Source organism: Opisthocomus hoazin, chromosome 9 (genome assembly GCF_030867145.1).
Source record: "Opisthocomus hoazin isolate bOpiHoa1 chromosome 9, bOpiHoa1.hap1, whole genome shotgun sequence".
Taxonomy (NCBI): domain Eukaryota; kingdom Metazoa; phylum Chordata; class Aves; order Opisthocomiformes; family Opisthocomidae; genus Opisthocomus; species Opisthocomus hoazin.
Window position 1 is genome coordinate 39,091,312 of NC_134422.1, and position 25,643 is coordinate 39,116,954.

The following is a 25,643-nucleotide window of genomic DNA, read 5'->3' on the forward strand; positions in this document are numbered from 1 at the left end:
GAGCTGGGCAGCCTTAAAATGGTAGGTGTTGAATAACCTCACTTATGGTGATGAGTTGGGGGGTTACTGTACTTAAATAATGGTGGATAACATCTTAAATGATAGCTGCTCTTTTCCAAACGACTCTGTGGATAGCAGATTTTCTTTTCAGGCACTGTTCGGTTATCTTGCCTTGGCTCTGCACACCTGCCTGGCTATGAACAGAGAGAAGCCAGAATAGCTAATGACTCATCTCTCTGCCTCCATTAGCAGGAAGATCAACAAGGCAAAAATAATGTCGTATCATTTTCCTTAAGCAATTAGTGAGGAGAAAAGATTGTGTATTAAAAAGTGCTGGGTCTGGAAACTTTTTTATTCCCTTAAAGGGGAATTAAGATAAAGTCCAAGGTTTATGTCCCCATCCGAGTACAGCTTCTCTACGTGCTCATCGTACAATGCAGATTCACCACTACGAAGGGGCTTGGGTGCCTTGCCTTTGTGGGTATGCACAGGGAGGTTTGACTCCTTTGCAAGTCGCAGGAGTTACCATCCGAATGGGAGATATTTGATCTGTGATTTATTGTTAAGTAGGCAACTGAGAACAGCAGGGCTCAAGCAGTGTATGTGTCTTTTCTTGGTCAGCTGCAGAGGGCGAGCGATTCTGCGGGTGAAGCCAACCCAGTTCTTCATTGTTCTGATTTGTTTTGAAGTGAAAGGAAGAAAAAAAAGGCAGAAGCATGTTTCTGAGCTCGGTTAACTCTTGGGGTGAGCCTCGCACAAACAAGTTAAGGGCTCTGCGCGCTGTGCGAGCTCTGAATGAAATGAGGAGTCGGAGCGAGGGAAATGAGGGCAGCCGGTGAGGTCGGGGCGGGAGCGATACCTTGCCTGCTGTTGTGCTTATGGAGGGGAGAGCTCATCTTCCCGTGGGAAGCGGCTGAAGGGTGCGGGAGGCTGCTCGGCTGCAGCGACAGGCGCCCTGGGTGGGTGTCTTTGCCCTCCCCGGGCAGAGACTGTGTGGAGCTGGAGGCTGTGAAGTGCTACAGTGCGCCCTCCTGAGCGCTCCACTTCCAGCACTCATATGTGGGCACCTTGGAAAATAAAAGATAAACAAAATAAAATACACAGTGTTCATAATAAACATCTAAAATACTAGTCATTTCTGGGAGCACAGATGATTTCTGCAAAGTAAACTGCCTGGTATGCCGCTAAGGAAAATATTTTCTTGTACATTTGTAACTGCCGTCATTGACAATAAAATTACTTGAAATATAAAATAATGGTAGTGTGTTGCCTACCATGACAGAAACTGTAAAAGGTTCTGGCCTTTAGTATGCTTTAATGGGTGCTCTACAGAGGAACTGACACTTCCATTTATTAACTTGTAATTGTCCAAAATAAATCCTTCTTTTTTCCCTCCCAGTAGATTGAAGCCCAGTATATGTTAATTGTGCTGGCTCTTCTCCTGGCCTGACGCCTTGACAGCTCTTGTCAGCTTTTAAAAGTTATTCCCCTGTGAAAACTGTGCCTCTTACTGGTTATTCTCCCATAATGGCCTTGCCACTCATCTCTTCTGTGTTTTTTAATTCTGACATCAAAGTTTATGCTTAGCGTTGCCCCCTGGTAGGAGAACGTTCTCTGACGACTAGCGGTAGGTCAGCGCTCCCTGTTTCGGAGAAAATGCAAAAAAATTAAATCCAGCATTTCAGTTTGCAAGCGTACGCCTGGGGCTCTTGCTTTACTAAGGCTCAGGTATTTGCTCTTCATTAGAGAAAAAAGGCTGTACAGTAAACTGATGTATTAGCTATACCACCCAGTGCTCTCATCTCATCAAATCTCACACTGTGCAGGACTAGAGCATCTCAGAATTTCTAAAAAAAGCCCGCTAATTAACATTTACGTGCTACAGGACAGGATGGTACTTCAATGGGTGGCACTTCTTCCTTGGAGTTGGTATTGGAGCAATATAATTGTGTCGCCAGGGCTTTGCTGCCTTCGAGATACAAAACCAAGACCTTGACCACCATGTTAACTGAAGTTCTCAGGCTGCTTTCTTAGGCGCGAGGGCGGTAACTCTAGTCGTGCGCTGGCCAGGCAGGTAATTAGATTCTGTTACCTTAATCCCTCCTGCAGCTTCAGCCGATGATAGCGGCTGCTTCTTTTCCCATCCTCGCCGTTCGGTGTAATTGGTGTGCACCGTCAGGCAGCCGCCGCCGTCGAAGTCAAGAGGGGGTTGTGTTTCAGTGATGAACGACGTGGTGCAGCTGTACTCCTCGACCCCAGCACCTGGAAAAGAATAAAAAGGAATTGTTACACGGTAGAATTAATTGCTATTGGAAAGATAGGTTTTGGGTAAGGAAAAATACTACTGTCTGTGTTTGCGCACTTGAGTCACCAGAAATCACTAGTTTCTGCGTTTGGGTTACATGTCAGCGGGTGAACGGTGCAATTACCCTGGCACTAATCACATCGCATTGAAGAGAACGCAAGTTAAAGGCAATGCTTTTGCTTCCGCCTGCTGAAAGTGCAGTAGCAGAATATTATTTGGGAGAGTTTGATGTGTTGTGGTGTGTGTGTTTTGGTTTGGGTTTTTTTCTGATGATTACTCTGACGTGCTCTAGAATCCAAGTGTTTCTCCCTATCACCTGGAAGATGGTGAAGTTACAATAACGTGGGGAACACACATTAACTGGGAGAGGCCAATAAACTGTTCCTCTTCAGGTTGTTGACTCTGAAGTACAATAACCTCTGTTAATAAGGTGTAATTAACAGTTTCACTACGTTCAGGATCTTCAAGAGTAAAAGGCAAAACTATCAAAATCGGTACTGATTAGAGTTTCATTTCATATTCCAGCTGGGCTGTGCCCGGAAAACCAGCCTGCCTCCTCTGTCTTCCCAAAGAGCAGAGACTAGAAAGATCAGTTCTTAGATAACATGATTGTTGCCCCAGGTTCTTCCATTACCTTTAGGATTAAGAATGAAATAATGGAAGACATTTCCATCATAAAGCCACTTCAGAGGGCCATTACAGACGGCTAGAAATAGTTGAGCTGTACACGAGGAAGGATCAATTAATTTGAATATGAATGGACGTTAGCAGTAACATGACCTAGTCTTTCCTAAATTTTATGTCCCATTGGCCATTTATTTGCCGGTGGTGGGCAGAGTTAAGCCCTTCTGTAACGTGTCAATGGCTGGAGAATTCCTCCAGAGCGGAAGTGGGAGAGGCAAAGCTTTCCCCGGCACTAAGCAGGGATCTGGACACAGATGGCAGATGTGCTGCGTGCAGGACGCCAGCTGGTGTCTTGAGGGTCAGCAGAAATTTCAAACCGAATGATTTGTCGTTAGCGATAGTGCCCCAGGCAGAAGTGAGAGTTCGCGGCATCAAAGTGACGTGTACTCTTGGTAGGCACACGAGATTTGTTCCACAACATCTGTTACAAGAGGAAAGCAAGCCCTAGCTGTGCTAATGTGTCTGCTTGTAAGGGTGTGAGACTGCTACTTCTAACCGTATCAGAACTCTTTGTTGCCTTTTGGAAAACTGTAGATCTGGTTCCAGTAGTGAGAGGCACTGGGGACTTTCATTACTTAAATTTGCGTGCATAGACCCACTTTGTTCTCATGTTAGGTGCAGCTGTGTACACACAGTGTCTCGGGGAAGGCTTTGAATTTCTAGTGGGAAGCCAAGTATCCCAGTTTAGGTTTTCAGTGATTTTTTTTTCTTAAACTTCACCATCTTCAACCTATTGAACGAAAGCTTGAAGTTTTAACACTGCAAAATGTTGGTATTTTAATACAAGAGGTGCTTCAAATTACGCAAAATGACAAGCAGTGCTTATATTTTGCTTTTAGTGTCTACTTTTCAGTGCAGTTGTTAGTATATGTTTTGGAAGGCTATCGGTAAAAAAGATGGTTTTGTTTCACAAAGATGGGAATTTGCAGTTTTTCACCCAGAATCTGATTACCCCTCTTAAATCTTAGAGAAAAAAAAAGTGCTACAAGCCTAGCATAAGATGTTAGTTCAAGGCGTAGCTCCATTCAGTTTATGTAGTAAAGTGCTGTACATTAATAAGATTTGATGAGAATAGAAAACACTATATAACTTATAACCAACGTATTAAAACTAAGTAGCTATTACTTTAGTTCCATCTTCAGTGATCTTTTAGGAAGTTATTTCTTTTAATACAAATTGCTCTGATTTGGGCAGTGGGATCAAGAAAGAGCTTTCGTTGTCTGCTAGCAGCTTGCCCAGCGACCTGATTCCTCGAAATTTGGGAAGGTCCTGCTGAGTCTGGGTGCGGGTTTTGGTGCACAAACCAAGCTCTGGCGCTGCCTTTGCAGGACGGTGAAATGGCAGATGGTCCCGAAATAGGTCAGGTGTTTGTCTGCTGCCCTATCTGAAGCGTTTTGAATGATGAAACTATGAACGATTCTCTGGCCGTGTGTTAGCAGTGATCTATGACTTTGCTGATCTATCGCTAATCCTCTCTCGTAAGCGTCTCTGTGCCTCTGTGACAAGACGACACAATATGAAAGGGGTGATGGGGATAGCAGCTCCTGCTAAATATGCTGAAATCGGAAATCAGATCAAGTCTCAGTACTGTGCAGTGTTTTTCATGGCAGCTGCTTCACACTAACTCGCTTTTGCAGGCGGAGTTTGAAGGACAGGCTGTTTTGTTTCGCAGCTGGGGCCATACAGTAAATCTGGGTCAGAGCCAGAGATGCGGTATGGGTCTCCTGACTGTCTTGGTTGGAAGCCTGTCTGGCCATGCTTTCTTTCAGTTGCAAAAGTGCTCTCCACCCGGTGTAGCGTGCATTCCTGTGCTGATGTGGCCTAGTTTTGTGGCACGCTGGTGTGAGGACAGCAGTTCTTTCAGCATACGTACCGCAGAACAGCAATAATGCTGTTCTCTGCTGAACTGCATTTTTTTACTGAAGCTAGAAGACATTTTAATGTGTGTCTATTTGTGTTAGAGGAAAAAGCATAAGGTTTTTTTGGAAGCTTTCAAAGCTTTGGGACTTGAGAAGTTTGCTAAGCCTTGCTGAGTCTTTTTGTGGCTATGTAGTTGCATCCTACACAAACAGGCAAAAAACAGTTTTTGGGGATGACAATTTGATGAACGGATTCAAGGCTTTCAAAAACAATGAGTCACTTTGATGCCATTAAGAGAGAGAGTTCCAACAATACATCCAAAATGTGCAGAGGGAAAGAAGTGTCACTTATGTAAAGGTGTGTTCTTCTAACCGTCCCTAAGCGTCTTCTGTGGCAATTTTGCAAAAAAAGGAGAGGATGTGACAGGGAAAGACAAGTGCCTTATAGATTTTTTCCCAATCCCAGCCCAGAGGGCACTACAGCATACTGCTAAGAAATCTTGGAGCAGTAATGAGGGATCCTGAAGGCAGAAGTAACATTTTAAGACCAGCATACCTTAAGAGATGTTGGGAGGACTGAGAGCAGGTATCTGAAATATCTAGGTTTCTGTGGGAGATAACTTGTAGAGAAAACAGCCGCATTTTTGGTGGGATAGAAGGAAATGTCATGATTTGCTTCTTTATTTTTAATATCTATCAGTAGGAAAAGAAGTATATAAAGAAATTTGAACCCAAGTTGTGGAAAGGTTTTCCTTTGTTCTTCATTAAAAGTGCCCATAAGATTTTGTAGAAAGGAAGAGATTTGTGTAGTTGACAAAATTAAAACAACAACTTCAGTGAATCAGAACCAGAAAACTATGGTAAACACCCAGAGGGTTCTCCTGCCAAATTAAAGACCAACAAAGATACCTGTTTCAACAGAGTAATGTAAATCTTCTGCAAAAGTAGAGCATCTGGTCTGTAAATACTCACCAATAGTGGAGTGCTGTAGCAACGCTTGTGTAGTGCTTGAGGATGGTAAGAGGTTTGTTTGCAGGGCTGGGGGATCTCAGAAGAATGTTATTTTTTCTTGTCATTGTAAGAAGAGCTGGCAAGGGTTTCATCGCTCTCGCTGGTAGTTCTTAGTTGCAGAGTACTTTTGTTTGTTTCTTTGAGTTTGCTGTAGGGAAAGAAAGTAAGGCAGGTTTTTTTTTAACTTTCCTAAACATCCAGTTACGTTGACCTTGAGATGATAAAGCTTCTGCTCATATTTTCCATTTTCCGTAGCAATGTTTTATCCAGCAATACCTTCACGGTGAGGATAGACATTTTAAATCTATCCTCTGCTGACATATACAGAAGGTCCACCTAGTTAATTGCCCCTGTTATTTATGTGTCAGATAGATAGCTTTTTATGGGCTGCTTTTTCTTCTTTTCATCCAAGCTTGAGCATATAGCAGTTCAGATTTCAGAGTTCAGCGCTGTAGGTGGTGCCCTGTGCTGTCTTCCTTGTGCGATGCTCACCTGTTAATCGGAGCCTGTATCGTGAGAGCGGGTGCATTTTTATCCTGGCTGTTGTTATTGGAAAGAAAAGGTGAAAAGGATATTGTCAGTTTTCCTTAGGAACTGCTTTCTACCTGTAAGAATGTGGACTTGAGAGTTGGGTACATTTCCATTCGGTAATGAGCTTTACATTATTAGTTAATTATTGTTTTTATTAATTTCCTAGTGATTCTTAATCAAGGGCAAATTATCTCCTGAAAGGCTCATGTCTGATTGAGGCAGGGGAATATTGCCATGAATTGCTTCTGGGTTACATTAAAACAGAAAGCTGGACCTGCTGTGCCGATCATCAGCTCTGTCGCCTGTTCAGCCAGTTCTCGAGGCTGGGGTACCCAACCAAACATGGCATTCTGGGATGCATCAAGAGGAGTGTGGCCAGCAGGTCAAGGGAGGTTCTCCTTCCCCTCTACACTGCCCTGGTGAGGCCCCATCTGGAGTACTCTGTCTAGTTCTGGGCTTCCCACTTCAAGAAAGATGAAGAGCTACTGGAGAGAGTCCAGCGGAGGGCTACAAGGATGATGAGGGGACTGGAGCATCTCTCCTACGAGGAGAGGCTGAGGGAGCTGGGCTTGTTCAGCCTGAAGAAGAGAAGGCTGCGAGGGGACCTTATAAATGCTTACAAATATCTGAAGGGTGGGTGTCAGGAGGACGGGGCCAAGCTCTTTTCAGTGGTGCCCAGTGACAGGACGAGGGGCAATGGGCACAAACTGAGGCACAGGAAGTTCCGTCTGAACATGAGGAAGAACTTCTTCCCTCTGAGGGTGACGGAGCACTGGAACAGGCTGCCCAGGGAGGTGGAGTCTCCTTCTCTGGAGATATTCAAGACCCACCTGGACAAGGTCCTGTGCAGCCTGCTGTAGGTGACCCTGCTTCGGCAGGGGGGTTGGACTAGATGACCCACAGACGTCCCTTCCAACCCCGAACATTCTGTGAACTGTTCTGTGAACAAACACCTTTTGCAGTTGTGTGGCTGAAAGAAACGCATGCCTGACATGCAAAACCAAGAATTTGTTGTTAGTTTAAAGCCCTAACAGCCTACTGATAGAATTATTACCAGGCCAATTACAATGATACTGGCGCTTATGGTTCAAATTGTCCCACTGTAAGAGCTCATTCCTGATAATGATATAGATACATGTAAGCTTTCTGCTGTCTGATCCTTTTTTGGTGTTACGATCCTCCCAAGGAGAAAAGGGAGGTGTCCGTACAAGCTGTCAGCACGACGAGTTCTTCGTGTGAGGGTCTTCGTGTGGTTTCTTCCTCCTTTTTGCCAGGAAGAGGGTAAAGTTTGATGTTTTCTTTCTTCTTGCTCTGAGGTCCATTTGGGGTCATTTTAACGTATATATTAACACAAATATGTGCTCAATGTGGTTCTCAATTGTATACTGTAGTGAAATTTTCTATTTATAGTGTGTTTTACATATGTTGAATGCTTCTTCATTTTCTTTTTATCCCTAAGCCCACTCTTATGCATAAAGTTGCATTCCTTTAGCAAGGAGTAATTGAACACTGAGTTCAGTGAGTTGTTTATAGCCCTGGAATCCTGGTGTCATCCCCTTCCTTCCACTTCCAAGGCCTCTGCTGTGACCTTGTGCTTGTCCTTCTGCAGATCTGTGTTACAGTCCTGGTTTTCCTCAGCAGCCTCCGAGCTGCGGTTGACTGATAACTCAATACTGTCTTAACACAGCATAGTGACACATACATCCTTGCTCTACAGTTACTAATATTTCAGTCTGCAAAAGCAATGACGCAGTAGAAGGCACACATAAATAGAGACACGTGCTCTCATAACCGCTTGCTGCCAACATCTACTACTCATGGTAATGTCAGTGGTACGTTATCAAAGTTACTTTACAACACATTTCATTTGCATCGTTGAAAGTGAAAGCATAAGTCAAATTATGGTGTTAATTCATTTTGCCTTGCAAGAGGCAGTCTTCATATTTAATAATTTTTTCTTTAATCTTGTATTTTTCTCAGAGGAGTCTGTGTGAATAGTATTAAAGGTTGGGTTAAGGATAACAGATTCTGTCTGTGCCAGTTAGCTGTGGCCGTGAGATAAGCGTCAAAATTTGCAAAGGCCCGTTCTTGTCTCAATTTTCATTGGTCATATTTTATATATTCTTTGAAGAATCTTGTCGTGGTCCTGGGATAATCTCTGGCAAGGACCAGATCCTGCTGATGAGAAGCAATTTGTGAACAGAGACTTTGAACGGCTCAGTGATCCAATATAAAACTGGTATGAGAAAGTGTGATTTATCTCTGAAGTAAAGAATTAAAATGAAGAGCTCACTTTGAGGGAATTCATGTATCTCCTTCAGTCCATCAGAGTTATTAGAGTATCCTTCAAGGATTATGGAAAATATACTTTGAAGAACCTGACTGTAAATATTAATTCCTTATGTTCATTCCTTGTGCACATTGTAGAGACTGGAAAGATTTAAGATTTGGTAGGTTCCTTTCAGTCTCCGTGGCAGTCTTTCCTAAAACATCAGTGACCAAAGAGGCTGAAGGCATAGACAAAAAATTTCTACTAGCAATTTTTAACGTGCTTGTCAGAAGTGTATTGTGTGCTTCTTTGGTGAAGAAGGAGGAGTAATCAGAATCGCAGTGTGATCCTACAGAGAACTTCAGGGCTGGAGACCCAGTGCACCATTTTGACTAAGGTGAAAAGCTGATGGGTCACAGTAGACACCAGTAGGTATTGGAGGACACTGGAGCAAAGAGTTGTTGGATGAAGTCTCAAAGATCTCAGAGCTGCCAAGTATGTTGTTATTCATGCAGAAAATAGCAAAACAGTCTCCAAAACGAACAAAAGACAGTTGTAAGATCTGAGCCATGCAATGCTTGTGTGTTGATGGAGCCGTCATCTCCCACTAGAAAGTCATGCTAAAAGGAAATCCAATACTCTCTCTCCAAAGAGGTGTAGAGGTGACCTTTCTCTGAAACGAGTTCTTGGTGAGGGAGTTGTTGCTCCTGTGAAATGATTTGCTGAAGATGAATACTGCTCAAACAGGGGTGTTTCCAATAGCTTAAAGCTTTCTGGATAGAGTTTTGGTGGGGTGTTGTGGAGCTCTCGTTGTTTATGCATGGAAAGTTGTAACTGGCCAGGGCATAATGCGGTCATCAACATTTTGGCACTCAATGACTGAAAACGTTGGGAGGCAGTGCCTCACTGAATCAGTATTTTGGTTGCAGCAGCACCCTCAAACTTGAAAATATTGTACGTGCTATGCTCAGAACAAGTACTCTGGATGCTTCAACTTCACTGCTGGAGTGAAAGGAAGGTGGCGGATAGTGCTGTGGGACCAGGGAATGGCACATGATGTCTAAAACGATCCGTGCTGGGTTGTCCTTCTGGAGCAGCAAAGAGGAGCTGCAGCCTCTGAGGGCAGCCCCACACTTACGGCCGCCTGTGTCTGCCCAAACATGTGGAGTCATGCCTCTTCTCCACAGCGTTGCTCTCTTCTCTAACGACGCTGGGAATGACCATTTTTTAGATAGGATTTAAAAGGTTGCATATGATTTTTTGAATTAGAATCCTAAATGGTGTAGGAGTGGGTGTAAAGGTAAAGTGATCCTTAAAGAAGTGACGTGTACCGATCATGTCTTAAATCTTTGTGACTGAAGAAGCTTTGTTAAGTGTTGCTGAAAGTTTCCATGGTGAATTCAAAACCTCTGCTCTTCCTGAGCTCAGCAGGGGTTTTTCCATTGACTTCAAGAGAAGTAGAATCAGGCCTAGAGTCATTAAAATAAATACCTTTAAATTAGACACTAGCATATGTAACCACTTCCCAGATGTACAAGTGTGCGTCAGCTTTATGTTATTTTCATTATCTGGTAAAATTAATTTGATAGGCGAGATGCTAATTCTGTATTTCTGTGCTGTTTGCTTTGGTCTTGGCCTTATTATTTACGGAGTATTCAGCTGAATTTTGCTGAAGCTAACAAAAAATATCCTGCAGCTTGCAAGAAGATCGGGCTGTTGTTATACAAGTGGTTAGTAGCTATCGTAGTGAAATATTCAGTATGCAACGCTCAGCAGTTCTGCAGGTTTAAAACAATGTTTTTGCACAATGGCAATACTGTGACCATTTAGTCAACTTTAGAAAAAATAGTTATCTTAAAGAAAAAGGCAACAAAAGTCTCACTTTGTGCTCCGTAACCTGTTATTGATCAAAGTCCTGGAGCCTTGTTCAACTGTAAGCCAGAACGCTATCTGAATCCTGCAGCAGGGGGTACTGGAAAGGAGCAGAAAATGCGCCAGCACCAGAATGATGTCAAATGAAACTGGAGGCTTACTGTGCTGGGAAGGGCATTAGTCATCACCTAATGAACTATGTGTTTGTTTCTGCCAGATAATTTCTGAAGGAAAAGCATTAAAAAGAATAAGAGAGCAAAGAAATATTTTTTTTCCTTCTATTGCTCCAGTGTATATCTTTTGCAGTCACCTAATCAAGAGTAATTAGTAAGATCTTAATCAAAGATAACTAGCTTTCATGTATATTACAGGTGCAAGTGTGCAAAATATTTAGTGTTCTCATCTTCCTCATGATTTTGGAAACAAGTTTTCTTTTGGTTTTGGTTTTCATTTCAAGCTCAAGTTTCATTTATTTTTTCCCACATAGGAAAATCTAACTGAACTCGAGACACTTTACAAGAAAGATGCTTCATGTACGAGTATGAAGGAGTCTCAAAATCTAATCATATTTCATGATAAAATAATTCCAGTTTTTATATTACAGAAGTAGAAAAGAACAATGGGACTTTTCAGTTGTATAACATAATAGATATATTTAATACATATTTGTAGGATCTGAGTGTAAAAGCTGGTTCAACAGTTCTTTTTTGCAGACTACACGACCAGCTGAACTACTGCGCATTGCTGAGCTGTGCTCATGGGCAAGCTATAGTTGTTTGTGAATATTTGCATTACATCAATTTATTTAAAGTTCATAAAAATTTCCCGAATCATGAAGAATCACATTTTCTTGTCACCCACCTCCCTTCGGGCCCATGATGGGCAGGTAAAACAATCCCAACCTTCTGCTTAATTAATCCCCACTCTCTCCCCAGTCTGGGATGATGCTTGTGACAGTGCTGGCAAAAGAGCACAGTTTCACTTCAGCTGAATCTACCTACTCAGCAATATTGTGGGCTCCAAGGACTTGCCATTTTTAAATCCTGCATATATCTATACCTCTGTGTGTTAGACTTCTTCTAATATTAAAAGTCCATCAGGAGACTGTGGCTGCGATTCGGGGTAGAAATAGGAGAGGAAAACGATGATTCACAACCTGCATTGTGCTTGTCATCTGGAGGGCTTAATATCTGATCGTAGAAAATGTGATTCTGTTGCAAATTTGTGGAGCGCTCAGTTTTTAAGAAAAGGTTTAAATTTTGCAGCTTAGACGGAGATGCGTACAGGTATAGGCAGAGGCAGTTAGAAGCAGCTTGGAACTTGCAACAAACTGAAAGTTATCCGTAAGTCAGCAATAGATCAATGTTATTTATTAAAGGCCTCTTAAAAACAAAGTGAGTGGCCAATGTAGTCCATGCACTGCTAAAGCGAGGAGATGGACAACTCACTGCGTAAGACAGAAATCGTAAAAATGGTGGTTGGAACGAGCCGCTGGCTTCCTGCTCACCAACACAAGATCATCAAGTAAGAGGGGGCTTTTTTCAGCCATGTCCTGAATTTCTGCAGGGTTGGAGATGCCGCAGCCCCCATGGCATTAGGTGCTCCCATGCCGCAGCACCCGAGCAGGGAAGCTTTCCCTGCCGCTAGCAAGAAGTGACTCCATCTGCTGTGCAGCTCCCCATCACGCGGTTGTAGGCTGCGGTTAAAATTTCCCCCGTTCCTCTCCTATCGCAGGAACATATTGTAGCAATTAATTCCATACTGGCAGCACAAAAAAAAAAAATTTGGCTGTTTATAAATTTCTTCCTCAGCCTACTTGAGTGGTTGAATCACTAATTTCATTGAGAAATCTCGACATTCCTCTTTTCTGTGGAAATAACTTGCTGTGTTTAACTTCTGCTAGGGAAGGCCTGTCACACTAGCAGGGTGAGTTCTTGGATGATAGTGTTTTTTTCTTGGAGCTTTAATGTTTTCTATAACCTTTAAATAATATGAAAGACATGGTCATGAAAAGTATGTAGATCACAACGCAGGTGAAGAGATGCTGCCCTGTTGTGCTCTGTAAAGTGAAGGGTTCTCCAGCTGCAGAACAGTAAAAAAATACATATATATGCCCACACAGATCACCAAAGACAGAAGGAAAATATGGGTGTTTTGCATCTTACCAAACAATGTTTTCTGCTTTAAATGGCATGTTTCATTCCCCATTTGAGTGTTTACTGGTGTTACAGGAACTCTGATCTATTCAGTTATTACTTATGATTGATTAAGCTCAATCCTCTTTGCGAAAGGATACTAATCCGGTTTGGTGTGAGAAGTGTTTATCTAATGAGTACGTTGTCGCTCTGTTTATCATATCATAATTCACAGAAAGAAGCAATAAACCATCTCAGTTAACATGGAGTGTATCGACAGCCATTATGTAGTATTCAGAGAAAGGGGAATAGCTTCTAGAAAAATCACCGGGAGCTAAGCAATACTCATGTTTAATCCCTGTATTAAGCAGTAATCAGATTTTTTTTTGGAAAATAAACTGAGTACAAGCCAAAAAAAAAATTTTATTAACAATTAAAAATATGGCTTATGTCAAATACGGATTTCAAGGGAAGAAATATTTAATTTTTTTTTAAAATGCCACTTTTGTGCCACCCGCACGACAGAGCTGAACTACCAACCCATGTTCCCCATGTTTAGGTAATCAGCAAATTTTTGAAGGGCAGGAGGGAGCTGCAATGGCCTTCCAGCTCCTTTCGGGCTGAAAATGGCATATAGGTAGCGTAGGAGCTGGGGAAGCTCATGCTGGATTTAGGACACGCGTGTAGGACTGAATATCCCACGTCTCCATGATCTCAGCCCAACACTCCCTTGTCTGACGTGGGCAGTTTAGCAGTTTAGTTCTTCATCAATTACTGCATTTAGTTTCACCTCCCTTTACAGTCTCAAAGCCCTTGTGCTGGGTAAGCAGCAGCTGCGTTTTCTACGTGTGCAGTATAGACGTGACAGTATGTCGGTTCTCTTAATATAATGTAAAGCTATAGGGATGAATTATCCCTGGACTCTTTCCCTGACCACTCGTCTGCTTTCTCAGAGGTTCCCACGTTAGCTGTGAGACTGCTGTATCTGATCTTTCAGAAGCAACTAACTTAAAATAAGGGCTACGGCAGAAATTTCAACGTGCAACACAAACACTTGGTATTTTAGTGCTTAATGTGTAGAGGGCTGTAGCAACCTGCTTATGCTATCTGGGCTGCAGCCTAGAGTATTTCGTAGTTAGGGAGCAAGAAAAGGAAATTTTACTTTGAAGAGTTATTTTTAAAAGCCAACAATAGCATAAATTCACAATTCAGTGGCTGCTGGGAATACGGTCATTTATCCTGATAAAATAAAAGACAATAAAGAAGCAAAATTTGATGTAATGGCTGTTGAGTTCTGTAATGTTATACTTCCATTGATCAGAAAATGAATTTATGGTCTGCGCATTTTCAACATTGTAAAAGTCTACATAATTTAATTGTTAATCTAAGGTCAAAAGCAAATTAGCATAATAATATCTGAACTGCACTGCCTTGAAATCCCCTGATAGGCATCTTTCCGACTCCTGCTATTAGAAAAACTGTTCCCATTGGTTCTTGACCCTGTTAAAGTTGTTCCTAAACTAGGGAGGTGAGCTTTGCACGGGTAGTTTGAGAGCATCTCTGGATCGGCAGTCCTTAGATGATGCCTTTGTGCTGGGGAAGATGGCTGGTTTTTGTGTAGCATGTTGACGCGACAGAGAGAGCCTGCATCAATCCTGATGCTTGTTAGGATTTCCCCTTTGGTTTCATAAACTTTGTTAAAAGTTTCACTGCTTTTCTTCACAGTCAGTTCTGATAACATCAAGTTATATGTTTCAAGGTAGAAAATGTTTTATTTGAGGCTGGTTTTGTTTGCTGGGGTTTTTCCTGTATTTTATCACCTGCTATTATATTCAGATACATTGTGTTTCACTATTCAACCTTTTGTGTCCTGAGCGTATTTAGTAATTAATATCTTCTCTATGTTTTGAAGACCTATTAGTTTGAAGTGCTATTGTTACAAGTGCTTAAATCTTGAGTTTAAAAAAAAAAGAAAAGGCAACAACAACCACTTTGCAAGGTGGCAGAAGGCTTGTAATAGTGATGCAAGAAGTGCACTTAATGCCGCAATGTGTCTTTGCTTTCGAGAGGCTTTGATCCACGGAGGTCCTCAGGCACCTGGCTCCGGCAGCAGGATCTGGGGCTTGGGGTTACCATGTTAAAAAATGTGGGTGACAATTAGGAAACTCGTCACGAGCATTTTGAAATGTGGCATGCTGGAAATTCACTGTCTCATGTGACAAATGGGAAAATGAAGACAAGGGTGAAGTAACCAGAAATGTGGTCCCGTTGGAAGCCCACTGAAGATTTCTTTGATTTTTTTGATGGGTATCTTCCACTGCAAGCCTGGGGACACCCGAGCTGGAAGTGAAATGTAGACACGCCTGAGTTTGGACCTCGTGGTGTTCTCATGTATAATTTCATCCATGCACGGGTACATAGGAGCTGGTAAAGTCTTCCTTTCCATCTGGGCTCATACACTTCAGCACAGCGTGATGTCACGGGCGTGCAGCGAGATTCCCGACGCAGTTTGTTAGAAATAGGTGGAATATTTCTGCTTCAGACCAAGAGTTACAGTTAGTTTTGTTAAAAAAAAAATCCAGCTTCTGCCCGAGTGAAAGTAGCCCAGTTGCAGGATCCCATTGCAAGGCTGGGGAATTGGGGGAAGTCATTTGCAAAATGACAGTGGTCCGTGCTCTGTGCGTTCGGAGTGGCAGCGCAGTGCATCGGGAGAATGATGAAGGCATTTAGTTCTCTTGGAGAAATGTCACTTAATTATTCATTGTGAACTGTTTGTTGAACTCTGCTTGCTAGGACTTGCATGTTTTGAGCTGGTTCATAAGCAGAGCAAAATACAGGAGGGAATCATATTTAAATACTGTATGGTGACTGCCTGCTAATTATTTGCTTACTGATCCGTGGAAGCAAACAAACATAACAGGCATTAAACTAACTATTGAAGTTAGCACTGGTGAATAGCTCTGCCACTGGGAAGGACATAAAAACGTGAAGAAAAAGATATTTTTTTTATTGCTGCCATTAAATTTGAACAAGTTTTGGGGGGGCCTGGTGATACTCAGAATGCATGGACTAATGGCATTTTACGTATGATGGGGTAATACCTCGTTTTCATTTGCACCATGCAAGCAAACCCAACAAAATACAAATATAGGCCTGTATAAACGCAGTGTGAGCAATTGCTAGCAGGACTAAGTGCATAAGGGATTTCAGGTGACGATAGTTTGTCAGATGACTAAATAACTACAATACCCACTAATGGGGAGACACGTTTTCCCATTTAGGTGACTTTTTATGTATAGGAAAGAGTATTTCTGGAAAGTGCCTAATCAAGCCTCAAACCACCTTGCACCAAGTGCATGTTTTGTGGTTTACAACTAAGAAAAGTTCCACTCATCCATCGGTATTTGCTGAATAAAGTCCTCAGGAGTTACCTAGGTATAATCCTTATAAATCTTTAAAGCTCTCCATGAAAAAGACCGCGATATCAGTTGTAAGAAAAAAATAAACCACATTGTATAACTAGTTCATATTGTGCTAAGACCAGTTTTCTATACAGGAAAGGGGCGATGTATTTGACAGGAGCTCTGACAGAAGGGGAGCTCTGCAACGAGTAGTTCTCCAGAGGAGAAGAGCCAGCAGTCCGACGTGAAGGCTGTGCACACAAAAGTTCTGCCAGACTTCTCTGTCTTAAACGTTGACACCTACTCGTAGCAACCAGGGAGAACAATTTAATTATTTAAAAATTGTGAGCGGTTCTTCTGTACCAGATCTGGTATGTGCTAAACAGCTCATGACTGATCAGGCTGACGAGGGGCTCGTGAATGATGTTTGCTTGGCAATGATAGGCATGAAGCACATCTTCTATGCCTCCAAGATCACGTAAAACTTCCTTTAACAGCGTTGTCCCTGTCTGCTGTGAGTGAGACCCTACTCTCACCCCGAAACATGGAGTCCTGTTAACTGTGGGAGTCCTGCGAACTTTCAGTAGTAAGAGAAAAGGGGTCAAAATCTGGTCAGAATCAAATCACTAACTATAATCATCCCAGTAATTGCAGTAAAGTGCTGCTGCTGGAGGGTGATTATGGATTTGTATACACCTCAGCTTGTCCTTTTTAACCATGTGAAAAAACACCCTTTTATCTCACTTTTCTTCTCTTGCTTTGTCACATACTTATTTCCTTACGCATTGGAGGGGGGAAAAAAAGGAAGAATTATTGAGCTCTACAAAATGGAATGAAATGCTGTCTTTAAATGCCAAGGGCTAGTGGTGGGGAGGGGAAGGAGCAAACTCCATCCATTCTCTCACGTTCTGAGTACTCAGAAGTCACCTATGAAATGAAATATTTCAGGTTTCACAAGTGGCTGGTGGGAAGCAGGGCCAGTATCATACTATCGTTAGGAAAACATGAATGCGCAGGGGTAAGAAATGTTCTACAAAGATGCTTCATGTTTCAAGCCTTTTTTCATGGGGAAAAAGTTACCATGAATCCAGTTTTGAGTAAACTTATGATTTTATACCTCATTAGCACAATAAACCAAATTTTGGTAACTCTATCTAGAAAATACAAATGGTACAAGTGATGAAGTGATGACGTTTCAAATTATTTCTCTGTATCTATCAAGGAACTTTTCAAAGGAATATCCAGTTATTTGAAAAATAATGCAAAAATTGAAAATGGAGAGTAGTAGTAATTTTTCTGCAAGCATTTGTTTGCTTTCTTAGCATGTTAATACATATAGGTTTCCTGGCATTAAACAGACTGCCAAGGCAGCATTAGCATCACGCAGAATGTCAAAGACAGTCAATGCGTAAATGTATGGTGTTATATGAGGAATATTTTTCTGTGAATAGGGCAAAAAAATTGGAAAAGGGGCAAAATAAAAAATGGAGAAGGAGCAGGAGAACAGTGTGTATAGAGTTCTGCACACTCTATTCCACGTGTGTCTACCATGTGCCACCAACAGTATGAAAAGCTTTCAATACCCCTCGAACAATTTGAAGTTAGAAATACTGCCTTTACAAATCCATGTAGCCCCTGTTCCTGACCAGCTGCTAGCCCTCGGACACTAAAATGGTGGCAAGTTACTGAGTTCTTCCCAGATCTTGTAAGATGATGTCATCTAGACTGTGAGCTACATCAGAGACACACTGAACAGCTGAACGATCCACCGATGGGCTTTGGGACCTACCAGTGTACTTTTTGCTGACATGAAGTATTAGGGAAGTCTTATTGTCCTTCTGTGACATAAAGAAAATGAAATCACCTTTTCTTGTGGAGAATCAGAGCTGTGCATTTTAATTTCCAACCGAAGAAACAGGCTGGAGGTGAAACCAAATGAGATACTGGATCAAACCTCAGTGCCTGCTTAACTGCCGCATCAGACACCAGTGAGGACAGGAAACGAGCTCCTTCAACGGGAAGATCTTCCCATTTCAAAATACAAGACTTCTCCGGCCGTTACAGCCACTGGGGATCCCTGCTGGGGCAGGACCCTTTAACATCTTTAGTAAAGACCTGGATGGCAGGACAGCATGCTTTCAGGAGCTTTGCAGATGGTACCACACTGATAACATGGCAGGGCAGGTCCAGAGCCACCTTGGTGGGCTGGAGAAAAGGGACCTCACATGGTTCAGCATGTTGGCTCCAGCACGTGGGGCAGAAAAACCAGCCGGGGGGTTGACAGGCTACAGAGCAACTTTGCAGAAAAAGCCCTGGGGCAGTCTCATTATGTTTTGTCACTGTCTCAAAAAGCAGTCGGGTTGTGGGAAGGGTTTTTAGGAAGAGAGTTGTGAGCAGAATTGCGGATGAACGTTGTGTGGTCCTACTGAGGCTGGTCTATGTTAATCACACAAGGTACACTAAACCTAGCAAACTTTGGCTATTCACTTGAAATGTATAAATTTATTGAATGGGTCATTTTGGTTAGGTTTGAAATCAATTCTCACCATGAGTGCTTAGGAGAAAGTAATTGTCATTACAGAAGTTTACCCTTCTTGTTTTTTTGTGTATGTGACTTGTTTCTTGCAGAGACTGAAGGAACTGAAACAGAGGGAGTTTGCTCGAAACGTAGCATCCAAGTCACGAAAAGATGAGAGGAAACAGGAAAAAGCCCTGCAACGTTTGCACAAGCTGGCTGAGCTAAGGAAGGAGACAACGTGGTAAGCACCTAGCTGCTGGAACATGAAAATACTTTGCTGTCATCCCTCCGCTATTAGCTGGTGCTGTGGGCTGCAGGGCTGTTGGCATCCCGCGGCTGGAGCCCAGCTCGCATGTTTTTATGGCATTTTTGAAGTAGTACGCGTACAGTAATTTGATTCACACTGCGTGCAGAAATGAATGTTTTACGTTGCTTTTTCAGTGGAGCTGAAGTGACATGTATTTTTAGTTTCAAAAAGGATGTGTTTCATATATATTTCATAAAACGAGGCACATTGGTTGAAAGCTGAGTGAACTAGGTCATGCATTTGAAGGCTGACACTACTTCATTGATGAGGTGAGGAGCACAGTCTGCCTTTCTAGGATGTAGCAGATCTCTGTGATTTAGTTTTCAAACTGCTTGCCTGGGAAAGCATCCAGAAACCTAGTTTAAAATTTCAGTAACTGGATTTTTTTTTTTTATATTAAAAGGTAAGTGCTTCTTTTTCCCAGCTCCACAGAGTGTTTACCTCTCCCTGCAAAAGTGTGACTCCTTGCTAGCCATATGTTTTTAGTATTGCATCATTTAGGCATCCTATGGAAATGAATCTTGAGCTTGCTAGTTGTAACTCTATTCTTACTTAAATATGACACTGACAAGCCACTGAAAATACATGTACCAGCTTTTCACACTGGAATCTCAGGGGGGAAAAAAGGCAAAAAAGTAGATGGTCAAATGCAAATGTTATCTTTTTTATCCAGCCTTCATCCCGCCAGAGGAAGTAACAGAGAAGTCCAGCTGTACGAGTTGTAGCTCTTGTTCAGTAATAGTCTTTTTCTCCGCGGTTTGGATGGTGAGCAGCGTGCTGAAGCAGAGGCTCTGTAAGCAAGTGGACGTGAATGCTGTTAAGATGTGCTTGATATGAGTGACCTAACACCTAGTCTTTAATTTTTTTATCCTTTTATGATAAGTCGTGTAGAGACTCTTTCTACTTCATCAGCGTTTTAAATGTCCAGATTTAATACCTGAGGATTGCAATTTTTATGTTCTCAGCTTTAGATATTATTCCCCCTAAACATACCCCAAAATCTGCATTTGACACGTTTCAGGAGAAAGAGGAAAGAGGAACTTACCGTTTCCCTTTTTACATATTAGTGAAGCACAGATTTTGCAAAGTTTTGTTGTTTCTGTTTTGTTGTGGGTTGTTTTTTAAATACCCTTCTTCTGGTTCCTGAATGATAATTTCCCTGAGCTTTATTTCTCTGTTTAATAATTGCTATTTACTACTACTTTGCATCCTTAGAGGTGTGATATAGACAGACACGCGGGATTTTTTTTGACAAGTAGTTTCTAGTTTGGTTTTGTAGAAGTCACCATTTTACTTTGTTAGCGAAAGGATTCGTGTGGGGTTTTTAATATATATTTTTCAATTTATGAAGAACTGGTCAAGGCAGGAACTTTCATGAGGAATCCCTTTCTCATAAAACCTCTACCTTCATTTCTAGACTAGATTAAATTTGTCATTCTTTGTCTCAGCACTTCTTGGGGTCCTAAATGACACTTGCAGGTTTTCCCAATGACCCATCATTTAGTATTGCTCTGCGCTGTAACATAGAATAATTTGGTTACAACAAAAAAAAAAAATTGTTTTAACATAGGTCCATTACTCCTAGTGCTGAGCAGTTCCTGTGGATCCTGGAAAATTGGTAGCTTAAACAGTTTTTGCTCTTCTCTTTGCTTCCTATTAAGTCAGATAGAACAGATGGGAAGAGGACATGAAATGAAGAGCAGAAGTAGACAGTGATAAATTTTTTCTCAAGAGGGATGAATCACTTACAGCACTACTGTCAGCTGAAATACTGTCCCCGATATTATTTTCCCATGAAAGAAATTGCTGAGATTGCGACAGTTCGGTCTGTGAACGCAAAGAGGATGGGAGCTGCTGGGTGATTGCCCGTGGGCGGAGCAGCAGCCACCAGCACGGTGACTAAGAGGGAAGTGATCTGTGAGGCGCCCTCTGTTTTGACAGATTTTGTAGCACAAAGGCATGTAAAACCTCTGCTATTTGTAGTAATGGTGGTGTAACCATGATGGTCTACTGGGATGAGAAGCAAGATTTCTAGGGAGATGTACAGTCTCTTACTAGACTGGCTGCTATGTCTAGGAAAAGTGAACTACCTAGTAGGAATATTAGCCCTTCAGCTGATAACTTCACATGAAGGAACTGGGGGCACAATATTTACTCTTTTTTTTTTATACTAGTCAACTGGTCCGATTACAAAATATGACATTTTTTCGTACTCTAAATCTACGTATCCACAGATTCTTCCTCTTTCCTTATAAAAATCTCTCACATACCAATGAAGCACCATATTTCCATCTGCAGTTCTCTGAAAGGTACTGACTCTGAGTTTTGTTTTCCTTCCTAGTGCTCCTGGAAGCGGCCCTATGTTCAAATCCACTACAGTGACTGTGCGAGATCATTACAGTGATAACCCACAAAGTGCTGCCATAGATTCTGCCAACAAACAGGATCTCAGCTGTTCGTTAATGCACGATGTGCAGAATTGTAAAGACGTTGCTTCTGGTATTTCTTCCACTCCTGGAAACACATGTAGTAATAAACCTGACGCTAACAAATCTGGAGATCAGATTCAAGGAGCTCAAGGGCATAGAGTTGGGTTCTCTTTTGCTTTTCCTAAGAAAGCAGTGGTCAAACTGGAGTCTTCAGCTGCCGTTTTCTATGAATACAATGATGAAACGTCAATGGAGCACGGATTTAGCAGAAAAAGTAGGTTTGTTCCAGGAGCATGTAACCTTCAGTCTCCTTCAGCGGCAGAAATAGTCCTCTGCCCTGAGGAGAAACATAACTGTTTTCACCCGCTGGTGGAAAAATGTGTAGACACAGCAGAAGCTCCTGAAGCTCAGGAGTCAAAAGAGCTGGCCAGTGAAGAAAGCAGGGTGCTAGAGAGTCCTGTATTAACTCCTTCTGTGTCCCATTCAAAGCAGCTGGTGTCCTCAGACATGGATGGCTGTGGGATCGATGGAAGTGCAGGAGACTTACCAGCCCAAACACTGCTGCCCACGGTTGTGGACAGTGCTCAGGTCCTGCCCCTGGACGGCAGCAGTTACGAGCTGCGGGCAAACAGGGCTCTTGCGCAGGTGGTCGTGGAGGATTGTTTATCTCTGCAGGATGCTGCAGAGGAAAATGATAAAGACAGGAGCAGTGATTCATCCACAGCTGAAACTGAAATAAAAAAGCTGGAGGCAGATGCATTAGTTCCATCGCCGTCTGAAGAAGGTAGTGCTGGAGCCCCACAAAGAAAACCGGACATGCGCAAGAGACCTTGTGAACCCTTTGTTCCTGTTCTTAGCAAGCATGGATCAAATATTCTTCAGTGGCCATCAGAAATGTTAATTTACACAAGTACAGACCCATCGATTTCTTATAGCTGTAATCCTTTATATTTTGATTTCAAGTCATCAAGAGCAAGTGACAGCCAAGAAAAGCCCAAGCATCAGCCAGACATACCTCATTTGCACTATAAAACTGAATCCAACCATAGCTTAGTCTCGGATTTTACAAATAAACCTGCTTCAGAGTGTGGTGATTATGAAACAGAAATGAATACAACAAATGTGTGCAGCTATACAGTACCGCTTATAAGTGATGTTTCCCTCATCAGAAGTAGTGATCTTGCAAAAAATCAAAATAAAGTGTCCTTGGATGAGTCATTCAGGATTAGAAAAATAGAAAAGTGTCATGTTTCTAAAACTCACTTACGACAAAACACTGTGATAGATGAGAAATATAACAAAGTCTGGATCAAAGAAAGCCATGGAAAATGGCTTCACAAAAGTCGAAAACGGAAAAGGCGAAGAAAATTATGTCATTGTCATCATCATCACTGTGGGGACGCATCAGCACCAGAAATGGAGATGTCCTCAGTGACCGAAGAAGAAATTAGTTACAGAGATGAAAATAAATATCAGCACCTCCAGAATAATCCAGAGAGGTGCAGACATGGTGTGGGGAATATCTGGCTAGCTACAGGTGAGATACAGCAGTCGCATCAAAAACTTGGCATTGAAAATGGTCATAAAAGAGTCGTGTCTGCGTCAGATCACGTACACGGGGACAGAGGCTGGTGTGACGTCTGGAGTACAAAAAACAGCAGCCAGCACCATGGTTGTAAACGACCGCACAGAAAGAGCAAAGCAAGCTCTCGGAGACAGGCAAAGCAGCTGGCTCTGCGTTCCAGGAGACACAGCTTAAGGTACTCGAAAACATGTTGTAGCTGGAAAGTGAGGAGGTCAAGCTGTAGCCCAGAGCATAAATGTTTAGGACACTGCAGTGAGGAGAAGAGTCCGAGTCGAAACCAGTCCATGAAGAGAGGTTACAACGTTCTGACAGAGGAACCTGAAAAATCCCACCGCAAGCGGAGACAGCATACCTATTCCTCTTCATCAGATGAAAGTTCCTATGGGCAGACGTTATCAGCAGAGGAATATCTAAGACAAGCGCGTACTTCAGGTAGACATCACAAGGCAAAAGGGAAACGCAGGAGAAGGAAAACTAGAATCCATCACGTATTCATTGACAGGAACGTAAGTAGTGATACCTCCAGACCTTCCAAAGAAAATTCTGCAAATTCTACATTAAATATTTTGGGGGACTTCTTGACTCAAGACAGTCTAGAGGAAACTAATGTGGATCCCAAAGCCGATCATGCAAAAGATGCGGATGAAACAATGCAGTTGGAGGAAAGCAAGCCATCTCTAGAAACTGATAGTTCGCACAAGCCGGAAAAGGACCAACTGACTGCGTGTGCAGCGATGGAGACCGCTCCGAGTTCATTTTCTGAAGTTGTTGCAGGTTCTGCTGCTGCTGTTCCTGAGCACAGTGCTCCGGCAGCTGCCGGCATGCAGGATGTTCTGCAAGAGGAAAAGAAAAAAGAAAACGTCAACACTCGTGAAAATCAAGGCCGTTACAACGTTCCCCTCCTCAACAGACATTTGGAACAAGCTCCTCCTAAATCCTATCTTTGCCATTTCGAATTGGCCGAGTCTCTACCGCATGAGAAAATAAATGAGGTGACCAGTGAATGGGTGCAGTGTAATCCCGGCATATTTAGCAGCCCACCACCTTTGCCGTTCAAAGAAGCACATGTGAACAGTCATACCTTTTTAACTACCGAGCAGTTAATAGCCCCCTTCACCCTGCCCGATCAGACATTGATATTCCCTCCAGATAACCATGAAAAATTCAAAGATCTCCCATCCGAGGCGTATCAGCAGACCATGCCACAAACCATACTGGCCAACAAAGTGAAGTTCACCTTCCCTCCCGCAGCGATCCAGCCCCCGAATTCCCCGCTGCAGCCCTTACCCTTGCAGCCGCCGCTGTGTTCTACATCTGTTACCACCATCCATCACACCATCCTACAGCAGCACGCTGCCGCCAGTACGTTGAAGGTTCTCCAGCCCCACCAGCAGTTCCTCTCGCAGGTCCCGGCTCTTTCCAGGGCGCCTTTACCTCACCTACCAGTAGGACCAGGGCTTTGCCCCGGGAGCCACGCGGCTTTCGTCGCCCCACCGCATTTGCCGCTGCTGCCGCCTTCGGTCCTGCACCCGACCCAGCTGGCGTTTCCCCCGCTGCCGCACACCGTCTTCCCGTCCCTGCTGTCCCCCCACCCGGCCGTCATCCCCCTGCAGCCCCTCTTTTAGGACAGGTTCTCGGGGATGGGAGAAGGAGCCTTCAGCCAGACGGTCCTGCTGTTTCTGCAGTCCCCTCGGCTTTGCAAAACGGTTCTGTGCAACAAACTCGTTAACGTTCCCCATTCCTTGGGAAGCATTTACTGTAAGTATAATGATGCAAACGCTCATGTAAAGTTCAGACCTATACTATAACTAAAGCACTGACTAGTCTGATACGAATATGAACTCTATATATACAAGTGAAAATCATGTCTTAGAATATGTATAATGTATATAAAATATATTTATAGTTCTATAACTTATGTTGTAAAGTATTCACTTTTTGTTTTTTATCTTTGTGTATTTGCACCTATTTAATGTTTAGACAAAGCTGATGCACTATGTTTTGTACTATGTTCTCTGAAACTGTAAATCCAGTGACAAACTATCTCTTGCAATAAATTTTTGTTAACTACTGAAGTATATCAAAAATCTTTCATTATAAGCCTCACGGATGTTGTTCTTCCATGTTCTTCTGCAGCTGAATAGCATCCTCTTCCCCTGCTATGTTGGGATCATCAGGTTTCCTCTACGTCAGTGATTTATCAGGGAGGCTGAGAGGTGAATGCCTTGGGGCAGCTGTCTTACCGAGCAAGAGAGAAAGGGTAATAGATCTGTTTGTGTTGGCGGTTTGATGTCACCGTGACAAATTTTGCCTACTTGTAGTATGTGCACAAACTGCTGGCTGTTGGAGCTAATCCCTTTTGTACTAAACCACAAAAAGGCAATGTGTTGAAAAGAACATCAGTGATGGGGGGGGAATGAAAATATGAGTGGCGGTTTGACTTCAAGGGAGTATTGCTTATAGGGAAGAGACTGGAGCATAGGGAAGGTCTGGGTTCCACCAAGCGTGCGTTCTCTGATGGCACGCACGCCTCGTCGGGGGACAGATCTGTCGGAGTGAAGGCCCTCGCTGCCTGGGCAATATGTGGAGATAGCAAGAGCACGTGAGTGTGAAGGGGAGGTCAGGAACAGCTTCATGTGGGGAAGCCACCAGGGTTTGATTCAGATTCTTACCTTGCTTCACCCCCCTCTAGCCCGCAGCATTTTGGTAAAGAAATAGAGTAACATAGACTAGAAAA

The 25,643-nt window shown here is 42.8% G+C and overlaps 1 protein-coding gene across 1 annotated transcript in view; it reads left to right on the forward strand.

Moving 5' to 3' along the window:
• ZNF804A (zinc finger protein 804A) overlaps positions 1–24,756 on the forward strand; it is a 154,591-nt gene extending 129,835 nt beyond the window's left edge. Inside the window, exons 3-4 of the mRNA XM_075430372.1 lie at positions 18,696–18,826; positions 21,234–24,756. Of these exons, the coding sequence (XP_075286487.1) occupies positions 18,696–18,826; positions 21,234–24,531 (3,429 nt within the window). The 3' untranslated portion in view covers positions 24,532–24,756. The remainder of the gene's footprint in view (positions 1–18,695; positions 18,827–21,233) is intronic.
• Positions 24,757–25,643: the final 887 nt, after the last annotated feature.